This window comes from Cibotium barometz, chromosome 60 (genome assembly GCF_041138505.1).
Source record: "Cibotium barometz isolate CiBa-2024 chromosome 60, ASM4113850v1, whole genome shotgun sequence".
In the NCBI taxonomy this organism is placed as follows: Eukaryota; Viridiplantae; Streptophyta; class Polypodiopsida; order Cyatheales; family Cibotiaceae; genus Cibotium; species Cibotium barometz.
This window is the reverse complement of record NC_141105.1, coordinates 21,176,486-21,199,709: the sequence shown is the minus strand read 5'-3', so window position 1 is coordinate 21,199,709 and position 23,224 is coordinate 21,176,486. Positions and strand designations below refer to the sequence as shown.

The window sequence follows — 23,224 nt, the reverse complement described above, 5'->3', positions numbered from 1 at the left end:
CCATGAATCCAGATCCACGATCCGAAACCAGAAATGGGCACAAGAGCCAACCGTATTGAGAAACAAACTTTTAGGCATATCTTGAGTCAACAACTATAGTAATAACCAAACACAGGCACAAGAGCCAGCTGTGTCGCAAATATCCATAAATTCATAAGGAGCTTTAAGTACCGGCAAAAGAAAATAAGTAGAATACATAGCCACAAAACATCTTGCCATGCCATTGGACTGCATAAGAGCACCACTCCTATGATCCATACGCATTCCCAAGCCTAACATGCTTCACTTGTTCATGCGGTTTACCATAGATGCTCGCTAGGGGTTTCCCTTTTCCACGAGACTTCACTCACTAGGGTCACCAACCCTTCCATGAGTTCGGATACTCACTAGGGTCTTCAACCCTTCCATGAGTCCAGATACTAACTCACTAGAGTCACCGACTCTTGCATGAGTTCACATGGTTTCTAACCCTTAGTTACTCGGTGACCCTTCCATGAGTTGACATACTGAGTAGGGTCACCAACCCTTCCATGAGTTCAGAGTCACCAACTCTTCTCAATGATCATAGTCACCGACTCTTCTAAGTTCTGACTCTAATCTAAGGTCTCACTCATTAGAGTCACTACTCCCTGGACAGAGTCACCAACTCTTCCATGACGTCAAATACACCAGAGTCACCAACTCTTGCATGAGTTCAAATAACTCTCTAGGGTTACCAACCCTCGCACGAGTCTAGATAAGATAAGAATGAATCAGATGCATAGAGATCCTGTTTCTCCATAAGTATGTCTACGATTGATAGTTTTACAGGCATTTCGGCCAATGATAGAAATCCATAGAAGAATTCTCGATCCATTAGATATCCATGAAGTTCATAAGTTCACTGCATCCCAGATAAAGGGAGCTAAAAACATTCTCCATCCCAGTAAAGAGAGCCATAGAGCTATATATAAAGCCCAAGAATCACCGAGCCAATGATAACCATATAGATGCGCCAAACCATCAAATCCTCGAGCAAAGATATGCCAAAAATTTAGTCCGTAGCCGTTGAACATATGCGTATGAAAACCATATAAACCAGGCTTTGCAACCATTAACATTGTTTACCTGAAACAGTTCAAGGCAAATAACACACAATTCTCCTTGTACATGCATACAAGGGTTAAGTGTCCAGAAACACTTACACAGTAAATTGCTAAAAAGCATCAACTTTGCAAAACTCGAAGTATACTTAGCATTTCTTTGTCAAGTTCGTGATGCCAGGTTTGTCATGAAGTCAAATGAAATATCTCATGACCATGTCCATAAGATATCCTGAGATATATCTTCATATAGCTCGCTTATAAGCTTGATTTATAATCCACAATAATCCATATGGAAAGAGTGCTGAACACGGGCACATAAAACCAACTCCATACTTTGAGGATAAAATTTGTGAATCCATAAATCCTTAGACCAAACTGTCTACTGCTCATGCTTTTCATTCATGACTGCTTCCATAAGCGAATAAGTTGGCCATGCTCGATAGTAAAACTGTTGGTCAGTGGAGTTTCCACTTCTGATCTTTTCTCTTTCTCATTGTTAGAAGAAAGCCTTTGCTTCCAAGAAAGCCTATGATGTGATACCACTATAACCGATCGGAGAGCCAGAACAATAGACAAGCACTTCAAATATGCAAACAGAGTATGAAACATAGCAGGAAGCCACAATAATATAAAGACACTGCATTCAGTTGGAACGGTCGGTCCCCTGTAGGAACTTCTTTATTCAGTAGAAGCTTTTACAAGAACTCAAGGTGCGGTTGCAGACTTTGATCAGATTTTTCACAAAGCAACAACAAGGCTCTTGCCCATATCTCGATCCAGAGCCAAGATTAAATAACACCAATAATTGACCAAAAACTGCCCCAAAATAGTCCACGAGTCAGCCATGAATCTTGCCTGTTGCACGGCCAGAACTGTGAGAGAGAAAAGGCCAGTCGCTACCACACGTGTGGAAGTTATACGGCTGCTATATGGTCATTGTGTTGCTATTGTACTGTATGCAACCAGTTGCAAGACAGGAGAGAAAGGCAACAATCCTCTGTACGGCCAGCACCGTACGACCAGCACTGAGAGTAGTTTGCAGCCTCCCTTGTACGACCAACGCATGGCAGAAAGAGAGGAAATACAGTTGCTGTCGGCCTATTCAGAGGAAGAACTAGTGTACGGTCAGGACTCTGAGAAAAACCACCTGAGGGTGATTGCTGTATGGCCAGCGTTGAGAGGAGAAAGGCCAGGGAGATGTATGCGCATGATGATTAAAAACAGCCCTTCTTGCTTTTAAATAGAGTCGACTTGCTCCCCTTTTGGATGTGCTTTTCCCTTTTATGCCAAAAGTGGCTTGGCTACCAAAAATATCTGCTTTTATGCTTTTCCCAAACTCTCCCCCCAAGCTGGAGCTCGGCACTTTCTTCTATCCACTTCTACATGCCCAATAATAAATATATGTCGAGCGACCTTTAATGAGGTGTGAACACACCGACTTATAAGCCTTGTAAGTCATTTTAATGATTAAATTCCCATGTTGCTCATGTTGTGTAGCCATCTTTTAGGCCAAACTTTACTAGTGAATTCTTTAGCTTTCTTATGTGGAGAATCCTCGTTGTCACCTTGGTTCTGTTCTGTGTGTGGGCTTGCCCCAAAACATTGATCAAGATTGGTGAAAAGACCAAATGGTGACATCAGGTATTTTGGAGCCTCATGTGTGTAACCATCTTGTGTGTGAACACGTGTTTGTGTACCCGTTTGCGTGTATGTGTGAATGGTCCCCAAAAGGGATAACAGTGTCAATGTGTGAATAGTCTCTCTTATAGAGAGATAAGATAAGTGTGCCACGTGTTTCTTATCTAGTACGTGTGTGATTGTGTTGAGTCAAAACTTAAAAGGTAAGGTTCCAAACCTACAAAAAGGCATTGTACTTGGTGATCACTTCAAAAAAAATTCACAATGAGTCGTGCAGTTTGTCCCTCTCTTGAGCATTGTTACATCTCTCTCTCTCTCTCTCTCTCTCTCTCTCTCTCTCTCTCTCTCTCTCTCTCCACCATGGAGGGCAACGACAAAACAATCAGATGTTTGCAATTAGTCGGACAACAACGGTTGTGTGTTGACAGAGTTATTGACTGCAGGTACGAAGGAAATACGTGGCAGGCATCAGAGATTCTACAATTGGATGACGGCTGTAGAGGCGAGGCAGCATGGAAGAGCCACAGCCAAGGGGTTGACGTGGCGGCAGGGTGTTGATGGGTGAGGAGCTACGACAGGTTCAGTCGGGAGCGAAAGGAGTTAATGGCAGCCAGAAGAGATGCTATGGGCTCTGTAGTATAGGTGTCGAGATCCTCAAGTGGCGGCCAATAGAGAGGGCAACGTAGAGCAGAAGGCGGCGCACATAGAGATAGCGGGTGTGAGTTGGTGACGATATTCGGGGAAGAGATTTGCTGATGCTTTGTGGAAAATCCGGTGCTGTATGCACTCGCACCTTGGTTTATTGTAAAAGCGTCTATCTGAATAAAGAAGTTCCTATGAGGACCGGCTCAGTGCGGTGTTTTTATATTATTTATGGTTCTTCCATTGTATTTTCATGCTCTATGTTTGGTAGTTGAAGTGTTGGTCTATTATTGTTCTGGATCCCCTCCTTGTGACTTCCAAAGCTTATACTTTCCAAATGTTTAGTTGTTGTGGAGTCCACCAAACCCCTTGCACTCCGTGTTGGTACTCTGACCGCACTTTGGAGGAGAGGTGGGATCAAGTGTGTAACACAAGATAAGAATCACTCACATGCATAAATATCTTCGTTATGCATAAACATTTATGCTATACATATTTTATAGGTGTTTCGGCCATATAAAGTTTTACAGGCATTTCGGCCATATAAAGTTTTACATGCATTTCGGCCGTGAATATAAATCCATAGAAATATTCTCAATCCATGAGATATCCATGAGTATCCATGAGTTCCGTTAAGTCCAATAAAGGGAGCCAAAAACATAATCCATTCCAATAAAGGGAACCATAACCAATGTTTCCCTGAAACCATCTCAAGGCAAACAACACACTATTCTCCTTGTACATGCATACAAGGTTTAGTGAAGATCAAAAACACTTCATGATAAGTAGCAAAAGCACCAACTTTGCAAACTCAAAGTATACTCGCCTTTTCTTTGCTAGGTTGGATCTTGTGACCTGTGACCTGTGACCTGTGACCTGTGACCTGAGGTTATGAATTGACCATGCTAACCAAAAGATATTTCCACATATCGGTTGCCTATGAGCTTGATAATAAGATCCATAAATCAAGCATAAATAGCCAATTCCATATAGAAGAGAATCAGGCAATAAAGCCAATTTCACGGTTCCAAAATATATTTTGTCATTTGTACATGCCTTGATGCATGATTGCTCCTGTAAGTGGATTGGCTATAAGTGGATCGGTTGGGTGTATTTAACTACACTAGTAGCCAGTGTTTATACCCCAACAAGATCATTTTCACACAAGAGTGTGAAAGAGCCAAGGCTCTGATACCAATGTAACTCCGAGAGGAGTGGGCCAGAAGGATGGGGATTTCACAAACACTTGACCATTAATGCAATTAAACACTTTTAGATTGGCCACATCCTTAAACATATGCCACTTAATTCCACAAATCTGTAAAAGAGATATATGCACATCTAACAGTACTTAGAGGCCGGAATGGGATGACCCCCCCCCCCCCCCCCCGCCCCCCCCCCCCCTCTTGGAGTATTTTTTAACCCAAGGAGAAAAATATCATGTACAAGCTTTGAGGGCTTTCTCTCCCCACGGGAGATGCTGGATTATCCATATACAATTGCCAATTGCCAATTGCCAAATTACATGGGCTATCACCAAAAGCCCCAAAATAAACCACGAATGTGCATAAACCTTCACTTCTTGTGAGGGTATTGATTTTCCCCATCACCTCAGATCTTCAAGATGCCCACCATGAACAAGTCACGCAGCACCATGAGTAGCCTACAGGTTGGGTAGCACCATAGATCAACATAAAGTTATGCTCTATCATGATCACTCCTTATAGTTTCTCTCTTGCATATCAATCAAAAAATCTCTAGTTGCATCTAGCTTCAAACCCTTAAGTCCCAAATAGTGTGATGTTCTCTATTGGATGATCGGGGTAATCCCATAATAAAGTCCATGGAAATACTTTTTCACTTACCATTCGGGATATCCATAGGATGCAACGATCCTCTAGCGTTAAGGCATTGAGCTTTATTCACTTGACATTGAGGACACTTCACGACATAGTCCTGGAGACACTCCTCCATCTTTGGGCAATAAAGTATTTGATTTGGTAAATCGTGCAATTTACCAAATCATAGGTTCGTTGTACCTCGAGATGACTTGCTGACGGAGTATCATGACATTCAATGAGGATTATCTTCTTCAACTTTGGCACATCCTCTTTACCATTTTAGAAGAGGAATCCATTTGAATAAGGAACTGACCCTAATCCTTGTATCAAGAGTTAGATTCTTTGGGCTATTGGCATCATCAATCCCCGTCTTGGACCTACTGCTAATATCAACCAAAATATCCGTCGATCTCGCATAGTCTCTTAGAAAATTAAATAAACGAGCCCCAATCTTTGTGAAACTTAACTGGTTCACCTCACCAATCCTACTCAAGGCAGTGACAACAAATCAATTTTGGCTCCCTTTCTTGTACCTAATAATCTTGCACTCCACCTTGCCTTTCTTCCCCTTAACTTAGGTACATACTTTAAAGATTCATGGTCTGTTATGACTACAAATCGAGAGCCATACAAATAATGTATCCAAATTATCAAAGCATGAATTAGAGCATAAAGCTCCTTCTCTTGAGTAGGGTATCTCATCAGTTTGTCAAAGAGCTTCTTAGTCTCAAAAGCCACAGGTCTAACCGCTTGTAACAAGGCTGCCTCTATCGCATAATCACTGGCATGAGCCTCAACCATGAATGATTTGGTACGGTCCGGTAGGACTAAGCAAGGCGAATCCTTTATCTTTAGCTTAAGGTTTCTAAAAGCTTCATCCATCTTTTCATTCCGTTCAATAGGACTAAGGACTTTTGTCCACGTCGTCGCAGGAGATTCATCAATGATGAGTTAGCTTAGTATGATATCACATTGACTTTTGAAGAAAGACATTGAATTCCAAAAAGGACGAAGCTGCTTGACGGTGCCAACTTTTAAGCTAACACCTTTTGAATACCATGGTAGGCTACGACTCTTTGAAAACTATGCGAGATGAATTGTACACATATAAAATGATATTTGTATGTGCTTATACCTTGTGTGGAAATCCGATGTCTCAAGTAAATGAGTCCTTTAAAAAAGAACTCACACTTGGAGATTTTTGTATATAGTGGTGGTAACCTGTAGGTAAGTCAATCTTCGTAAAATAGACCATGCCTGTAATCTATCAATCAAATCATACGCTTTAGGAAGGGGTATCTATTCTTTATAGTAACTTCATTCAACTTTTTATCACACATCCTCCAACTCCCATCTTTCTTATGCTTCAAAAGCACAGGTGTCCCCAAGGAGATTTACTCTTGCGAATTAGATCCATTCTTAGATATTCTGACAATTGTTGGGCGATCTCATCCTCCAATTGACTCGTCTTGCATGGAGCAATGCTTATTGGTTAAGCGCATGGAACGAGCTCAATCTTATGATCCACCGTGCTACTGGAGGGTAACCATGTGGTAATTTAGCAAAAAAAACATCATAGTAATTAGCTTTGATGTTATACAGTACCCGTGTCTCCCATGGATCTAGCTCTATTAAAGGTAAAGAAATATCCACATCAAGAACACACTGGTACACTTCATAATCCAAAGAGGAAATCATATTATTAAGTTTAGCTAAATTTACAAGTTTTGAGGGTTTATTCACAAAACCAAGAAAAATGGACACCATCATGAAAAGGAGATGGTCTGACCCTTCCAATCCACATGGACATCTTGGTTCTTGGCATAGAATCAATCTATCCACTCTATCTAGATTCTTAAGTCAAAAAATGTAGACACTCGAAATAACCCTGTATCATAAAAATAGGTAAGCGAGACACTCGTCTATCCCACATTTATCCATGTCTTGTTGCCAAATTCACCCGATAGACGTGATCACTTGGTTGCATTAGTACTCCCAACCGCTGCACCATCGTGGCATCATTGGAATTATGAGTACTTCTGAGGTCAAACAAAATGGCCACAAGCTTCTGTCCTGCAATGGCTCTTATGGATTTCATATTGGTAATCCATGGATCAAAAATCCATGTACTGTGCGGATTAATGTGTAGCATGAGCGGAATGGCGAAATTTCTGTGCATAGCCATTAAAAGGCATCTTCTGCATGCAAGCTTCATTAGCTTATCGAGCACATCATATTTATCCTCGGGTTGAGCAAATTCAACCTGAAAACGTTGCTCAAAGTCATTCAATGTCTTGGGTTTTTGCTTTAGGTTCCTTGACCAAGTTGAGGCTTTCCCTTTGATCCTTGACCAAGTTAAGGCTTTCCCTTTGAGTAAACCTTGTACTAGCTCAATCTTCTAGGTATTTGGAAACGGATGAAACTTAAAGTGAGTGTTCCATATATTCAACCAAGAGTCCACATACTCGTGGGTTTTCTCCTTCTTGTCGTCCCCATAAATATCAGGAGCAAAAGAAGGGGCTATCAATCTTGGGGTGAGTTGAGCACGTTGCGCCAACTCAAGTTGTGCATGCACAAGCTTCAAATCCTCCCTAAGTCCATCAAATTCAGCTTTTCCACGTACTTGACTTCCACTTCCTGCTCTTGAACTTTCACATCGTCACTTGGGTTGTCTTTGACACGATCAACGTCGCAAGCTGTTTTGAATGCATGGTTGAAGAAAATTTTTCTTCTTTGTTTATGGATTATTGATTGATCACGTTCAAACATTGGATATTTAGTGTCACAAAGGTATGTAAGTGGCTTTTATGTTTGAAAGTGCAATATTCCCAAATAATAGTGCATCTTGTGTGACACCCCTAGGAGTATGCAACGTAGAGCCAGACATTAGATAGTAGCTGATGGGTAGGGTGGGAGAGCGCAAGTGACACATGGCATTGTCACGTGGCATTGATGATTATGATGAGGTGGGAATCGAGTACAACTAGGCGATAGCATTACTATTGATCGAGTAGGAGCTTTGGTGCATATATATATATGTGTGTGTGTGTGTGTGTGTGTAGCCCAATCATTATATTCATTTGCTTTCCTCAGTGTTGGACTTCACAAAGCAATTCTTTTTAGGCAAAGTGCCAGCCAAGAGTGTACAGTAGGTCACTTGGCTGTGATTTGACGTTTTTGTTCTCCGCCACATCTTGTACTTGAATTTCAGTTGTGTTACTTCTTTCTCGTATGAGTCGTACACAATATAGAGCAATAGTTTTGGACTCTCATGTGTGTTGTATGTGTGATTCCGTCGCTTTGGAAAACCCTAGCACATATGGACAAGTGTTCTACAGTTGGTATCAGAGTCTAGGGAACTTGCAAATTTCTTCTTTTTTCTGGCACTTGTGTGCGTCACTGCGTTGGCTTCTTGGATAAGGCATGTGTTAATTAGGGTATAGTGTGCTTCCCTGTCCCAACCCACCAAACCCTTACCTCAATGCGCAGGGTTGAAATTACTCACTTGGTCCTTGATCGCTTAATCACACATAAGTGTGTTCACACGGGGAAAAAACCTGTGTCCAATCACAGGGAAAAAGTGCCCGTGAGTAAGCTGGTTCACACCTGAACTAGCCGGGAGTGGACATGACCAACAAACCCTCCTCAAGTGAATGGTGTGAACGGGTAGCAGCAAGGTGATAAAGCTGTGAATGCTGCCCTGCACTATGCTCCACAGTAAGAGTGAACTGCAGTGCCAATGGAAAAAGCAAGCACTATATGACGGGGAAAAGGAGAATCCCCAATGTCTAGTGCCAATGCTAGAGCATAGTAGTACATAAATGCATCACCAGAAATGCATGGCAAAGATCATGTGGACATCAACTGCATCAAATCAAGAGGCATTGCATAATACTCCCCTGAAGGTAAGTACCAAATGCCAAGTTGAACTGCATGTAATCCACATCAATGCTCTGTAACTGCACCAGTGATAAGCATAAGAAGCAGATATACGCGCATGTGTAAAGGCAACAGGATCTAGAAGTCATGCTTGTGAGACATGCAATGTAAGCTACAAGAGGGAAACTCATCAATGGAGGATCTGATGAGGAAAAATTAGCAATGGTAGGGCTGATAAAAGTAAAAATTCAGCAATGGTAGGGCTGATAAAAGTAAAAATTCAGCAATGGGAAAAGCGTAAAATGGGGAGAAAAAGTGGGGGCTCGAGGCGGGCATCAGCCAATGCTATGAGAGGATAGGTAAACTCTCAACGATGCCATGATCAATGGCATGTATGGCAAGTGTAAAGATGCATATTCCCACAATGAATAATGTACATGTGACATGTCAAAACCATGAGAGCAAGCCAACACTGGCCAAGTGTGTAAAAGCCACTCCCAGTAAACATCACAAGACATCAACATAAGAGAAAGCGTCTAGCATAGACCAGCATAAGGGTCAACAAGCACAAGTGACCATGAGGCATCACCAACTGCATGCGGGTAAGTAAAATCTCCCCTGAAATGCATCTGCCAGACAATGCATACCATGGAGTATAGATTATGAAGCATAGTCATCAAAAGCAACGGCATCAAAAGACATCTCTGTAGGCGATGAAGATGTAAGGGTCAAGGCTGACACATGTGTAGCCAAATTGGCTTGATCTGCACCTGTGGAAGAAGACGCCAGTGTCTTCTTTTTTTCACTCTCAATACGCTTCCTGCATTCCTCTATGGTGTGCCTTGTTTTCCTGCAATAGTTACAATGCTTTTTCTTTTCAGGCTTGTCCTCTGTCTTGGGAGGATCTGATGGACTAGGTTTAGGCCCAGATCTATTCCCACGAAAGGGAGCAACCATTGCTGACTCAACAGACATCATGTTGTTCTTGTTGGAACGAGATTACTCTTCACTGAGCAAGAGAGTCACAAGGTCGTCAAAAGTGACTGCATTAGGTGCATTGCCAGCCAACAACCGCAAAGTGGTGCCAAATGTCTGATAAGAGTTAGGCAAGTTAGGCAAAACTGTTTGAACAAGATAGCTATCTGTCAAGACCTCATCAATGTTAATGAGCTGCTCTCGTAGATCTTTTACATGCGTAAGGTACTGATCGATAGAGTCACCTTCAAGCATGCGGTCAGTCTCAAGCTTGCCCCGAAGGTAAGCTACATTGCGACCTGAATACAACGCCGCCAAGGTATCCCAAGCACCCTTTGCAGTGGTGGTGCAGGAACGAATGTGCGGAATGATATGCCTGCGGCACAAGAGAGCAATCAACGCATGAGCCTAAGCATCCCTAGCATCCCAAGTACGCCGCTGCTGAGTAGGAGGAAGACGAGGAGGTGGACTTGCAGGAGGGTGAGCGGGAATCACTTCACCTTCCGCTGGAGCAGGTGCAAGAGGACGCTCCTGAGTGCCATCCACATACAGCCATACATTCTTGGCAACCAAAACATGACGCATCATGTAAGCCCACATAGGGTAGTTATCCCCATTGAGCTTGTCCTCTTGAGATAGCATTCCAAAGAAGTCATTGTTACTGTTGGCCATGATAGCACAACAAATCTGTCACAAGTCACCACGAGTAGGCAATGCCCAACAGAACCGTAAGAATGCGGGAGATAAATAGCAGGATAATCAATGGATTGAAAGGGAACTCCTCCACCACGAGAAATACATATACATGTTCCAAATCTGCAAGTTTACTGCACGATGATGCAAATCTGTTTAAGTGTCCACAATGGCATACATATACTGCAGCAAACCACAAATGTATACATGTGCCGTGAAAAACATAATCAGCTGACACCTGTAAAAGCTGCATGTGCGCAAATCTTGGCAAAATCAAAGGTTAAGTGGTCGAATGCTCCAAAAATGGGCTCAATGTAGAAAAGCCCTAATTCTTAGGCGGCCAATTAGACCAGATTTGAACCGGATCTGCACCTGGAAATTTGCTAATGCGATTGTCACCTGTACCAAATGCTGTAATGCCCAATAATTGGGGGAAATGTCCCAATGCCAACCAAATGTGCCTGTAATACCCAAAAAATTGGGGGAAATGTCCCAATGCCAATCAAATGTGCCTGTAATACCCAAAATTTTGGGGGAAATGCCCCAATGCCAACCAAATGTGCTTGTAATACCCAAAATTGCCTGCAAATAGTGCCAATTTTTGCAAAATCCCCAAATTTCTAGTGCAATTATGCACCAAATCTACTGAAATCAATGCCAATGTGTGCCAATGTTGCAATTGCAGGCTCAATGGTGAAAAGCCCCAATTTTTAACAGGCAAATGTGCAATTTCAGGCTTGCAAATTTCACAAACCTTGCAGATTTGAGATTTGAAGTTGCTTTGGGTAGATCACATACTATACAGTTGGACTAGAGCAGGTACAGTCGTACGGTACAAGGCACATGGACGGTCGTACGGCGGTATAGGGCGGTGACGACAAGGTGTCGTATGGCGGCATAGGCGGTGGCTGCCCGTGAGGGCGACGATAGAGGCGGCGGCGCACAGGGCGGAAGGTGCTGCGCAGAGGACAGGCGACACCAAATCTGGGGCGGCGCGAAGCAGATCAGCACTGTACAGGCCTAGGATAGAGGATCGGCGTAGGTACAGTCGGGGCAGAGGCGGCGGTACGATACAGGCAGCGCTGTACGGCGGCGGATCTAAGAGGCGAGGGCGGCGGTGACGGGCAGCTGAGGGAAAAACCCTAACCCTAAACAGCAAAAACCTTAATGCTGCAAACCCTAATGCCAATAGGCTGAAGCTCAAGCTCTGAAGGGCAACATGGGGCAAACCCTAATGCTAACCCTAACCCTAACCAGGCTCTGATACCAATGTTGGGTAGCAGGGAAGCTAGCTTGCGCGCACACACACACACACACACACACACAACCTCAAGCACAGAGAAACGTGAGTGCTGGAAAAGATGTACTCAATAATGATATGAAATGAAAGTAGAAGTGAGTACTAAAAGGCCTAGGGCAAAGTGCCCAACACACATAAGTGTGTTCACACGGGGAAAAAACCTGTGTCCAGTCACACCTGAACTAGCCGGGAGTGGACATGACCAAAAGGGAAGGCCTCCTTAGGCAATACTATGACTTGCGGGGATGACTCTTGCCAGGCGGTCTAGAAGCAGTTTATTCCTGTAGATTTATGAGCGTGACTTGCGAGGATGACTGCCTCAAGGCGGTCTTGAAACAGTTTATTCTTGTAGATTTATGAGCGTGAATTGAAGAAACGAGGGGAGAATTTTATGTAGGAACATGGCGAATCCATAACAATCATCTCGCTTGTTTTTGGAAGCTTTTGTTGATGCTCCCAGGGACCGTCTGACATGTTGAGCGATTTGTGGATGGTTTGAAACCATCTTTGCATGTAGATGTTCGTGCACATTAGCCCTGTGATCTTTCGGATGCGGTTTGTCTTGCTACAACCCTTGAGATGCGGGAGAATTCCAAGTCTGGGACTCAATGACATGGGCAATAGAAAGGCAAAGACAAGGATAGCCAATCCAAGGCCAAGGATGGTAAAGACAAGGCAAGCGGGGGAGCCTTGATGAATCGCCTCACCCCTGAAGAGTGTCGCTCCAAGGTGGCTACTGGACAGTGTTTTTACTGTGGCTCCATCGAGCACCTCGTGAAGGATTGTCCAAGGACCTTGGAGGAGCAATCCAAGGAGGCAGCTTCTTCAGAACCGGAGGAGCTGTTCAAGAAGGAGGCTTCTTCGATCTGGGAGGATGAGTGTGAAGGAGATGCATGTGTATCCGTCTTAGCTTTTTTTTATTTCGTGCTACATTGCGTCAGGCGATGGGTATGAACAAGGGAAGTTTTCAGCCAGGTCTCTGAGGGAGAGTCTTCATAGTTGCCGTTTGCACTTTGTGGAGAATCTTTGGCCTAAGTTGCGGTTTCTTTAGTTTTGAGGTCGTTCAGGAGTACTCTTCGCACCTACTGTTGGAGTATGTTCCACAGGACATGGGTGGTTTAGACATACATGTGTCGAGCAGACATATTTGGTGTGCAACGTTTTTGAGGAGTATTGTTCTGGTTCTGTTGTCTTCCTTCAGGGTGCATTGGAGATGGTGCAAGTAGTTCTTGTGCCCCATGTGAGCCGCAACATTAGTGACTAGAGTTTGGATCGCAGAGTTTTGCTCGGCCATTCTCTAGAGTGTTCTTCTCGTGGGCTACCCGATGATATTTAGTGGTTTGTAGTGATTTTTCATATACGGTTGGGCAAATAGAAAGTGGTGGAAGTTGGTCATCCACATGTTTCTTTGTAGGTCTCTATGTTGACGCGGCAAGGACTGAATGTGAGTCTTCGCAAAGTGGTCTGTTTGGATGAGCTTTGCTTGGATCTTTTCCTTTTATGGAAGGGCACTTTATATGGACACCGTGCAGCTGAGGACAGCTGTAATGCAAGTAGGGGAGAATGTGACATTCCTACGAGTTGGAGAGTGCAGGTGACACATGGCATTGCCACATGGCAGGGATAACGTGGCAATGGTGAGGTGGCATTGATGACATTGCAATTGGGTACAGCTCGCCAGCAACATTACTACTGGGCGACTAGGAGCATCGGTGCATTTATATTCGTGGGTAGCCAAATCGTCATATTTATATGCTTTCCTCAGTGTTAGTTGCCACATTTTGTACTTGAATTTCAGTTCTATTATTTCTTTCTTGTACATAATACAAAGTAGTAGTTTAGGACTCTTGTGTGTGCTGTATGTGTGATTCCACTGCACGCTTCTTTCTACCTCTAGAAAACCCTAGCACTTACGCGTAAGGCTCGCTAGCAACATTACTACTGGGCGACTAGGAGCATTGGTGCATATATATACATGGGTAGCCAAATCGTCATATTCATATGCTTTCCTCAGTGTTAGCTGCCACATTTTGTACTTGAATTTCAGTTCTATTATTTCTTTCTTGTACATAATACAAAGTAGTAGTTTAGGACTCTTGTGTGTGCTGTATGTGTGATTCCACTGCACTCTTCTTTCTACCTCTAGAAAACCCTAGCACTTACGCGTAAGTCTTCTACACCTTGTCTGTAAAAGATTAATGGAAAATGGAGATTTCTATTCGAGCTGATTAGTTTCCAGGGTTTTGTCAGGGCACACTAACAGAAGTGTGATTCTTCATCCTTGGGACTTCTTTGAAACACACAACTGAAAATGTAGAGAAGAGAAAGAGAAGAAATAGAATTGCAGTAAAAGACTTGGTTCTCTCAACCTTACCTGGTGTAAATCACCGAATTCAATACAGATGAAATATTTACATAGAATTTTGCAGGATCTGCTGAAACTAAACTGCTCTTGAATTTTTATGTGAACTGAGCAGAAATCCTTCTGTAGTCCTCTTCTAGGTGCTGTAACCTATTGCAGTAGGAAGCCCCACACTGATCTGCGTTAATGGTTACTGTTGGGGCTGAATCTACTATTCTTTATGACTTGATCTTCTCTTCCTTGGCTGGCTGCTCTAAACAACTTGTGGAAGATGTGTAGAATGAAGAGAGTGGGGTCCTGTTCATAGAAAAAGTAGGCCAACAAAGTTGACCAAGTCATGCGCTAACTTTGTGTCATTTAGCTTATAATAGAGCTTTGTAGATTAAAGCTCGCAACATGGGTTGATTCTTCTGCTACACAACCCTAGTAGCCTAACCCTAAGTCTAACCCTAACCCTAATCCTTATGGTAGTTCAGAATGACAAATGCATCCGATGAAAATGAGCATGTGACAAGATTGTTACTTGCGTGCAATATTCCTTAGCTTGTTAAAGTTTTTCCAATGTGCAGGAAAATATTACTGTACTTTTCTTCCTCGCATTACAAGTTATGGGTTTCGTTTATAACTCTTGAGACTGTTTCCATGGATGGGAGGAGATTCTAATGTGCATTGTTAATGCATTATGAAGTGGAATCTTTGTGAGTAGAACATCCCAACTGAGAATGGCTTGTACCTTTTCAGGATCGAGGCTAATACCATAGGTATTATAGTCAGAGATCTATAGATATTTTTGTTGCCTTAAAAGAAAGTGTTTGTAGCTTGTAATTATCACTATACAAGCATCAGGTGGCTCCTCAACTTCAGTGCATGAGAAACCATTTTCTTGTCAAATTTTCCATCTGGATACCATGATGAATTCTTTTCTTCTGTCTTCCTCTTTTACCTGAACTTACTCTTTTCTATGAACTCTCACTTTTGCAGTGTCCTTTTTTGTTTTTGAGCATGTCTAGTTTTGTACGTGTGAAAGCTTGCTGTCTTGCAGTAATCTTCAGAGCTAGTGCAGCTTATGGTTTGTCAAAGTGTTCTCCTTTGTCTATATTGGTGACATGTGAATGCACAGAATAATTGCTTGCATTCTCTTGTCTAGCATAAATAATGCCTTGGCTCTAGCTGGGCAAAGTCGGTCTGCCATCTTTTAGGGTTTTGATCTCATGGGAAAGGTTCTTTAAGTATTCCTTGCATCCTTGAATTGTCTCTTCTAGCATAAACAATGCCTTGGGCTTAGCAGGGCCAAGCCCGTCATCATGTTTCTGCATGCTTGGGCAAAAAACAGATTCATGTTTTCGTATATAGAAACGGTAATTGGCCATGTGTAGGTGCAGTTTTATAAGTGGGCTGAGTTCATTATCTTAGAGAATTTGGGCACAATTGCCAATTATAAGGATCTGCTGTGAATGCTAAAGTCTATCTCCTTGTTGTGAATGTTGCCAAGTGCATGCTCCCAAGGACTGCAACGTATGTGGACGATATTATTTTAAATGTTTAGGCCGTCATTTTCATTTCTCATATCTCAGACTTCTTAGCCCACACGATTATGCTTTTGGCATCCTCCCAGGATCTGCAGCAGTGTGCCTGAGATTGTGTAAATGTTTGTCATTCCTCATTGGCCATCCTCCATAACCCAGGGGGCTGCACCTTCATCTTGTACCACACCTGTTCAATGTTCTGTGTGTTGAATGGGTTGCCTTGTATGCCATTCCAGGAATTTCCTTGGTCTGCATGCCCTCTGGGAACTGCAGCAGTGTGCCTGAGATAGTTGAAACATTTGTCATTCTTCGTAGGCCATTTTCTATAGCCCAGGGGACTGCACCTGCATCTTGCACCACACCTGTTCAATGCCCCTGCATGGTGCGCGGGAATTTCTGTAGTGTGCATAGATCCCGCAAATGGACGGGCTCTCATCCCCCATAGTCGAGGCAACATACCTAGGGTGCTGAGCTGGGCTTAGGCTCTCTGGCATGCAAAGGCTGGGTGGCTGGGCAATGATAGCCAATGGTTGCAGTTCTAGAAGTGGCTGAGCTCAGTGTCTCAAAAACTGTGTTAACACCGAATCACAAGGGTATTTTGCAAGGGAGAGACCTTTGTGTTTTGGGTCCTACTACTGCCCTTTTTGTAGCATAAAAGTTGCATGTATCCTCGAGAATGTGCAGCTTCTTGTTGATGGCTAGAATGGTCGATTGCTGCAGGTAAAGCACTTCTTTCAACTATATTTGATGCGCTGTTGAGATATTTTCTGTAATTAGGCACTTTTTTCAAATTTCCTCCGTATACATGCAAGTAAAGCATATGTAAGCTCATCGGGTTTGATTTTTTAGGTACAAGAAGAAAGAGGAAAAGGTGGTTCGCGAAGAAGCTATTCACCAAAGCCTAGTCGAAGGTGTGCTTTTTCTTGAAATTTTAGGTGTTGGTGCACACAGCTTGATTTGTAAAGCTAATGCAAACTATCCATCGTTAATTGTTTGGTCATAGCAAGGTTTACAGAGGTTTTTATGGCTCTCTTGCAGCCGCTCTAATAGTAGAGGTCCTTCCAAATCACGGTCAAGATCTGGCTCCAAATCTCAGTCGCGTTCCCCCACTCCTCGTTCTCGTTCACAATCTGTGCGATCGGTCTCCAGGTTAGAAGCTTGTAATACTCAGGATTGTAAAGAAGTGTGTGGGTTCTTCTTTGAGTGCTGCTTTTGCACAAGAAAGCTCTTATGAGCATGCAGGTTTTTAGTCTGTTATCATGTCTTGATGTGTCAATGTTAATTTCAGGTCCCAGTCCAAGTCGCCCCCTCCCAAGGTAAGATAAGCCCATCATGCTATGGACAATTGAAATACCAATGCTGATAATTTAAGAGAACTCAATTTTAGCGATTTGGGAGTTTCATGGATGAATGCAGGCTTCAAGAGGTCCCAGCAGCCGGCAGAGCATGAGTCGTAGTCCTTCTCGTTCCCGTTCTCTTTCGCGTTCACCTGTAAGCTGTCATAGATTGACATGTGTTTATTATTGGATGCTGGCATTGTTAGTTGGGTGTTGGCTTATCCCTTGGTTGGTGTGTTTTTGATTGCAGAAGGCAAGGAGTCCAAGTTAAGTGTGTTAAAGACTTACAAATTTTGAGACCGCGAGCTTTGGTGGATACGAAGACTCCTTGTGTAAGAAGCATTTTTTTCATGAAGTCTTGAACAATTTTGCTATACAGAATTTAAGGGACAGAATCAGGATCTGGTGTGGCCTAATTTTATTGCAAGCATTTATGGTGCCTCAAGATCACCTGGTGCTTCCATACTGAGGTTTTCCGAGGTTGCTAGGCTTCAGAGTGTGTTTTTTAAATTAAGCATCTGAAGAAGCATGATGAACATGCATCTCCAGGGGGAACATATCTTACATACCTTTGAATTTCTTGTTGCTATGCATTATGTCATCATTCTATGTGGCCTTGTTAATAACTAGAAATTTCTGCAGACTAATGACACATGTTGTTGTAGAATAGTTTTTTTAGTAGAGTTGAGATTTTTGGATCTCCTTGTGCTATGTAAAGTGGTGTCACCAGATTTGCAACATCGTCACTTTCCTGTAATGTGATAGAACTGGTGTAGTTACATTGTGTGCACTTTTGACTGGCAGATTGTATTACGTGGTCCTGCATTAATACGTGCTCGGTAGTTTTTAGGGATTACTCTGGAATCAAGGGTGCATTGGTGTGATCGTGTACTCTCATACAAATGATCTCATGCATGCTGACATAGTTATTTGTTGGTGTATTTGAGGATAAGTAGTTTTCTTGGTCTGCTGGTTGCCAGTTGTCTCATGCTTTAGATGACTTTAATTGATCAGAATTGTAACGTTCATCTGAGATGTTATTATATAATCGCCATCTCTAGTAGTTTTTCCACCTTCAAATTTTCACGATCTTCTTTCTAGCTGCATCATGGAGTCTCCCTCCAACGCACAAGCTCGTCGTGGTGGTGCTACCTGAGTCTCTCTCGCTCTATTGCTCTTCAAGCTAGTCTGTCTGTTGCTCTTAAGGCCACCAGTAGCGGGCATCTGTATCCAGGCTACAAAGTTTTGCGTGTGAGTAGTAGTAGCGACAAGAGTTTTGTCATCGAGCTCCGTCTCACAATTCTGTAACCCCGTCACCACCTGCGTTGCGGGTTCAGTCGCTGCTCTGTCGGTTTTTGAGGCCCGTCTGTCTCTTACGCCAGTGTCACACCCTTGCTTGTGTGTTTACTACAGTGACCGGTTTTGAGGCCCATTTGGCGCTTACGCCAGTGTCACACCCTTGCTATGTGTTTACTACAGTGACCAGGCCCCTGCAGCAGTGCCTGGTCCACACCCCTGTTCCATCACGATTCCGTTGCTACCTCCGTTGCACCATCTGTCGCTTGCACCATCTGTCGCTTGCACCAGTGCCACACCCCTGCTGTGTGTGTCTTCAACTGTGACCAGTCACCTGCAGCAGTGTGTGGTCCACAGCCCTGCTCTGTCCCCTACAAACTGCTTAATCTCAGACATATATTGATCTTATGTTCAATATATGTCTTCTAGACAAACATTGGTAGGTTTTCTTGGGTCAGTAAGCAAAGCGGTAGATGAGAAGTGAAAAGCTGAAAGAGGAATGAAACAAGGAGGGGCCCATAACGAATGGAAAATGCAAAGTCCATTAAGTAATAAAATTATGTATTGTTTTTCTAAGGTATTAATATCCTTAAATTAATGGGTTTTCAAGCGTTTCCTTACTCTCTCGTTGAGACAGGCTGTCTGCATTGACCCAACACAAATGTGAATCAGTGTTGAGACGGCCCGATAGCAACAATGACACAACACAAACATGAATGGATGTTGAGATGGCACGACAATAATGTCCCAACACGAACACGAATCAATGCTGCTTCAAATTTTTTAAATTTGTTTTGCCAATCAATGACCTTGAACGATTGTTTTCTGTTCATGTTATTAATGCTATGCCACATCAATTTTGAAAAAATTAGTTGTAGAGAAAGTTTGAGCAGTGTATAGTTTGCATAGGGAGATGCATTTCCACCATAGGTGACATGTACACAATCATCACCCATAAAAGTAGATGCTGCAGTCGGTAGAGTTGTAGGGGGTAGGATTAAGAATAGACGGAAGTAGATGCTGCAGTTGGTAGAGCCCATAAGGGCAGGATTAACTTTACTAGGGAATTTTTGTCATTACTTTTAAAAAATACTTGTGGTTATATTTTTGTGTTTGTAGTTATATTTTTTCAAACACTAGGTTAGGAGTTGGAAGTTGTGATAAACATGGGGTTGGAAGATATAGACATGGAAGGAGGCCATTCGTAGAAAGATAAAACTTTTGTGGAATGGAAAATGGAAGATTGAGTTCCATTGGTTAGATTTGAAAAATGGAAGTGTGAGTTTCATTGGTTAGATTTGTTAACTATATAGGAGAATTTGTACGCATGATGCAAGTTAAAAAGTCACCATTTTATGGTATTATGATCGATGAATCCATCAATATATCTCTCATTTATTGATAACCACTATCCTAGAGTCTCTTCTCGATGTTAAGGTTTGCACTTTTGAAGAATTATTCAAATCATTAAGGGCTTTGATCAAAGAGCATGAGTTGGAAGAGAGAGAGCTTGTGAGTTTTGGTTTTGATGGAGCCTCAGTGTTGACATGTAACAGATCAGGTGCAACCAAAAAATTGAATCAAGTGTGTGCATTCATGACATCTAGCAAATCACACAAATCTATGCGTAAGTAAAAGAGCTGAAAATTTTCAATATGCTAGATTTGTTGATAAGACTCAATGAAGTTGTTGGTTTCTTTAAAAAGAGGTTGAGAGTTTTTGCAAGAAGGATATGAGAGCTTCGTTTTAAAGCATGAAAACATTCAAAAACCCATCGATTGAGTAGACGTAAAGTGTTGATAAAATTTTGTGTCACTCGAGCCTCTATTGGAGTTTTTTCATTCATAATGCAATAGCATTTGCGAAGATATCTTGCTTTGAGTTCAGTTATGTAGTTGGGGATATATTTGAACATCTTGCTATACTTGTAATTTTTTTCCACAAGGAGTTCATGGATGTGTGGTTAATGTTGAAGTTTGTGCTTTGGAGATGGACTTTATTATTAATCCTTCTAAAGATATAAATGCAAGTAAGGAAGATAGCAAAGGGTTTCATATCATTCTTGACCATGGGCAACCCAAAGATTTTCTTCATGCCTTATGATCCTCTAGTAAAGGCGAGGAGTTTAGAAGTATGAAAAAGCATTTTCTTGATGGTTCATATCTTGATCATGTTATCAATTTTTACCTTGAGCATGTTATAAAATTTTAAAAATTTACGACATCATTAAAGGTTTCACAAAAAGATTTGTGAACAATTCAGTTTTGGTTTGTTTGAAAGTAATATCACCCTCTTGTTATTCTTCACTTTCAAAACTCTCGAAGAGTGTTGGATTTGAAGAATTGTATGAGGATACAGTGTATGGTGTGCATAAAAGAACACTAACAAGAAGTAGGATGTTTCACATCACAAAACTTTTAAAATCTCAAATTGCACAATAGCAGAGATATAGAAGAATACTGCATTACTGAAGTGATACAATATATGGCAAAGTCCCACACCTGTGTGCTCGTGTGAAGGTTCCAGAGCTTCAATATTTGATCCGGAGTTGGTAAGGCGAAGGCTGCATGTGTGAAGAAGGCATTAGCCGTATATCTATCCATATAGGCATGTAAATGTGTGGGGGAGCAACCATGACAAGATTGTGTAGGTTTTTGCGGTCATAATAAATAGTGCCATCGTCATAGTGTAGACTCGGCTCATAAAGATGAACTAGACATTGCAAAGTAGTATCCCCACCTCTCACGGCCATTTGGGCTCATTGTGGGACCCAACATGCCTTGCAATGATAGGACATGGTGTCTAAGAGTAAAGTCTACCTACTCCATGCATGGACTATTATGAGATAATGGTCTAGTGTGGCATGTAGCCTACTTGACATGGTGTCCAAGAGGAAAGGTTTCCTACTCCATGCATGGACTATTATGAGATAATGGCCCAGTGTAGCATGTAGCCTAATTGATAGTGTGCCAAATCTAACCCAAGCTATCTCTAAACCATATGGCATCCTAGGCCACCTTCTTTGATGAATATAGGGATGCCAAATGCTCGAGTTGCTCAACCATGGCTATTCCTCATAATGGGGGTCATATAAGCATGAGCTAACCGTACACGCATGAGTTAGCCGATGCTTGGACAATACAATGAGGGTGGAGCATTGATATCCAACGAGAAGTAGATACTTTGATATTATTCTAGGGATAAAGCAAGACAATGCTAGATGGAGCTATTTCACATGAGAGATGATTGGATCCAAGACTATTGAGAAATGAATTTCAAACAATGAAAATCCTATCTGTCACATTGATTGGAAGGGTTAGAAGATAAGAGATACTTGGTCGTCACCACGATGATTAATAACAATCCAACATTGGAAGAAAAATACGAGTCCTTACTTAAGTTAGCACACATTTGGCATTAGTATTTGGCTTCAGTACAGAGTGTTGTAGCATTATAGTTTGTGAATATGGATGTATTCAAAACATTATAAAGTCAAAACTTAGAAATCCATGAATACAGACTATAGCGACATTGATGTGGTTATCCATTGAAGGTTTGCCACTACATGAGCTTCATTTTACCGATTGCTCTTTTGTGTCATGATGTGAAGAGAAATCAACATATTTATGTCCATAATCAATGAAAGGTAACTTTTTTGTGTATAATTTACCATTTCTTAGTAATTTCAATGTTTCAAATGTTAAATAATTTAGACTAAGGAACTGCTAGAGTGGAGATCAATGCAGCAACACACACACATATGCAACAACGAGATAGATGGAAGCACAATAGTTAAAGTAGATTGATGAGAATGAGTGAAACACCAATGAAGTGACATGATAAGTTGCACACACTCATAAGAGTGCATACCTATGCTTAGGAGGAAAAAAGTGCTCCGGCCCATTATTAGCCTACGTCTACACACCATTACCATATAAATGGCTACAAATATCCAGTGTAGTGATGATGTGAACATGTACAGGGATATGTGGCTAATCAATTTCCAAATGGCAATAAGCCCAAAGCTTTGCATAAGCTTCACACCTCTCGTGAGGATGAGAGAGCCTTCGTGAACATATTTGCCACATTATCGTGTTGTGTAGAGATATAAACTCGGCTAATCTCTCCTGGCCTCTACTTGAAATAATGATAATGCACCTGAATGTGTTTTGTGTGAGCATGAAACACTGGGTTCCTCGCAATTGCTAATGAAATCTGGCTTTCAATGAAGATAGAGGTGGGGGACTACTGTCCACACCAAGATCTGCCAAAAGGCGTCTGAGCCATACACACTCCATAGATGCTTTGTAAGAGCTGTCGTGTACTTAGCTTCACAGCTTGAAGTGACCATTGTCAACTACTTCTTGGCCGAGCCATGATATATATAAATCACCAAGGTGAAATCAAAAGCCACTAGTGGACACTTGCATGTCATAATACCCACCCCAATCGGAATCACTGAAAGCATGCAGCTATATCACCCTCCTTAGCATAGAATAGGCTAAGGGACTGAGTGCCCTATAAGAGTTTGAATACTCACTTGACAGTTTGCCAATGCTTACTTCCGGGACTATGCACTAAAGCATCTAGTCCAATCGGAATATCACTGAAAGCATGTACCTAAATATCACGTCCCTTAGTACCAAGGGA

The 23,224-nt window shown here is 42.2% G+C and overlaps 1 protein-coding gene across 4 annotated transcripts in view; it reads left to right on the top strand.

Moving 5' to 3' along the window:
• LOC147605114 (serine/arginine-rich splicing factor SR30-like) overlaps window positions 1-17,980 on the top strand; it is a 35,998-nt gene extending 18,018 nt beyond the window's left edge. For all 4 annotated transcript variants that reach the window (XM_086794249.1, XM_086794250.1, XM_086794252.1 and 1 more), the window contains 5 exons: window positions 16,791-16,852; window positions 16,980-17,090; window positions 17,230-17,257; window positions 17,358-17,432; window positions 17,529-17,980. In XM_086794249.1, coding sequence (XP_086650375.1) covers window positions 16,791-16,852; window positions 16,980-17,090; window positions 17,230-17,257; window positions 17,358-17,432; window positions 17,529-17,549 — 297 coding nt within the window. In that variant the 3' untranslated portion in view covers window positions 17,550-17,980. The remainder of the gene's footprint in view (window positions 1-16,790; window positions 16,853-16,979; window positions 17,091-17,229; window positions 17,258-17,357; window positions 17,433-17,528) is intronic.
• Window positions 17,981-23,224: the final 5,244 nt, after the last annotated feature.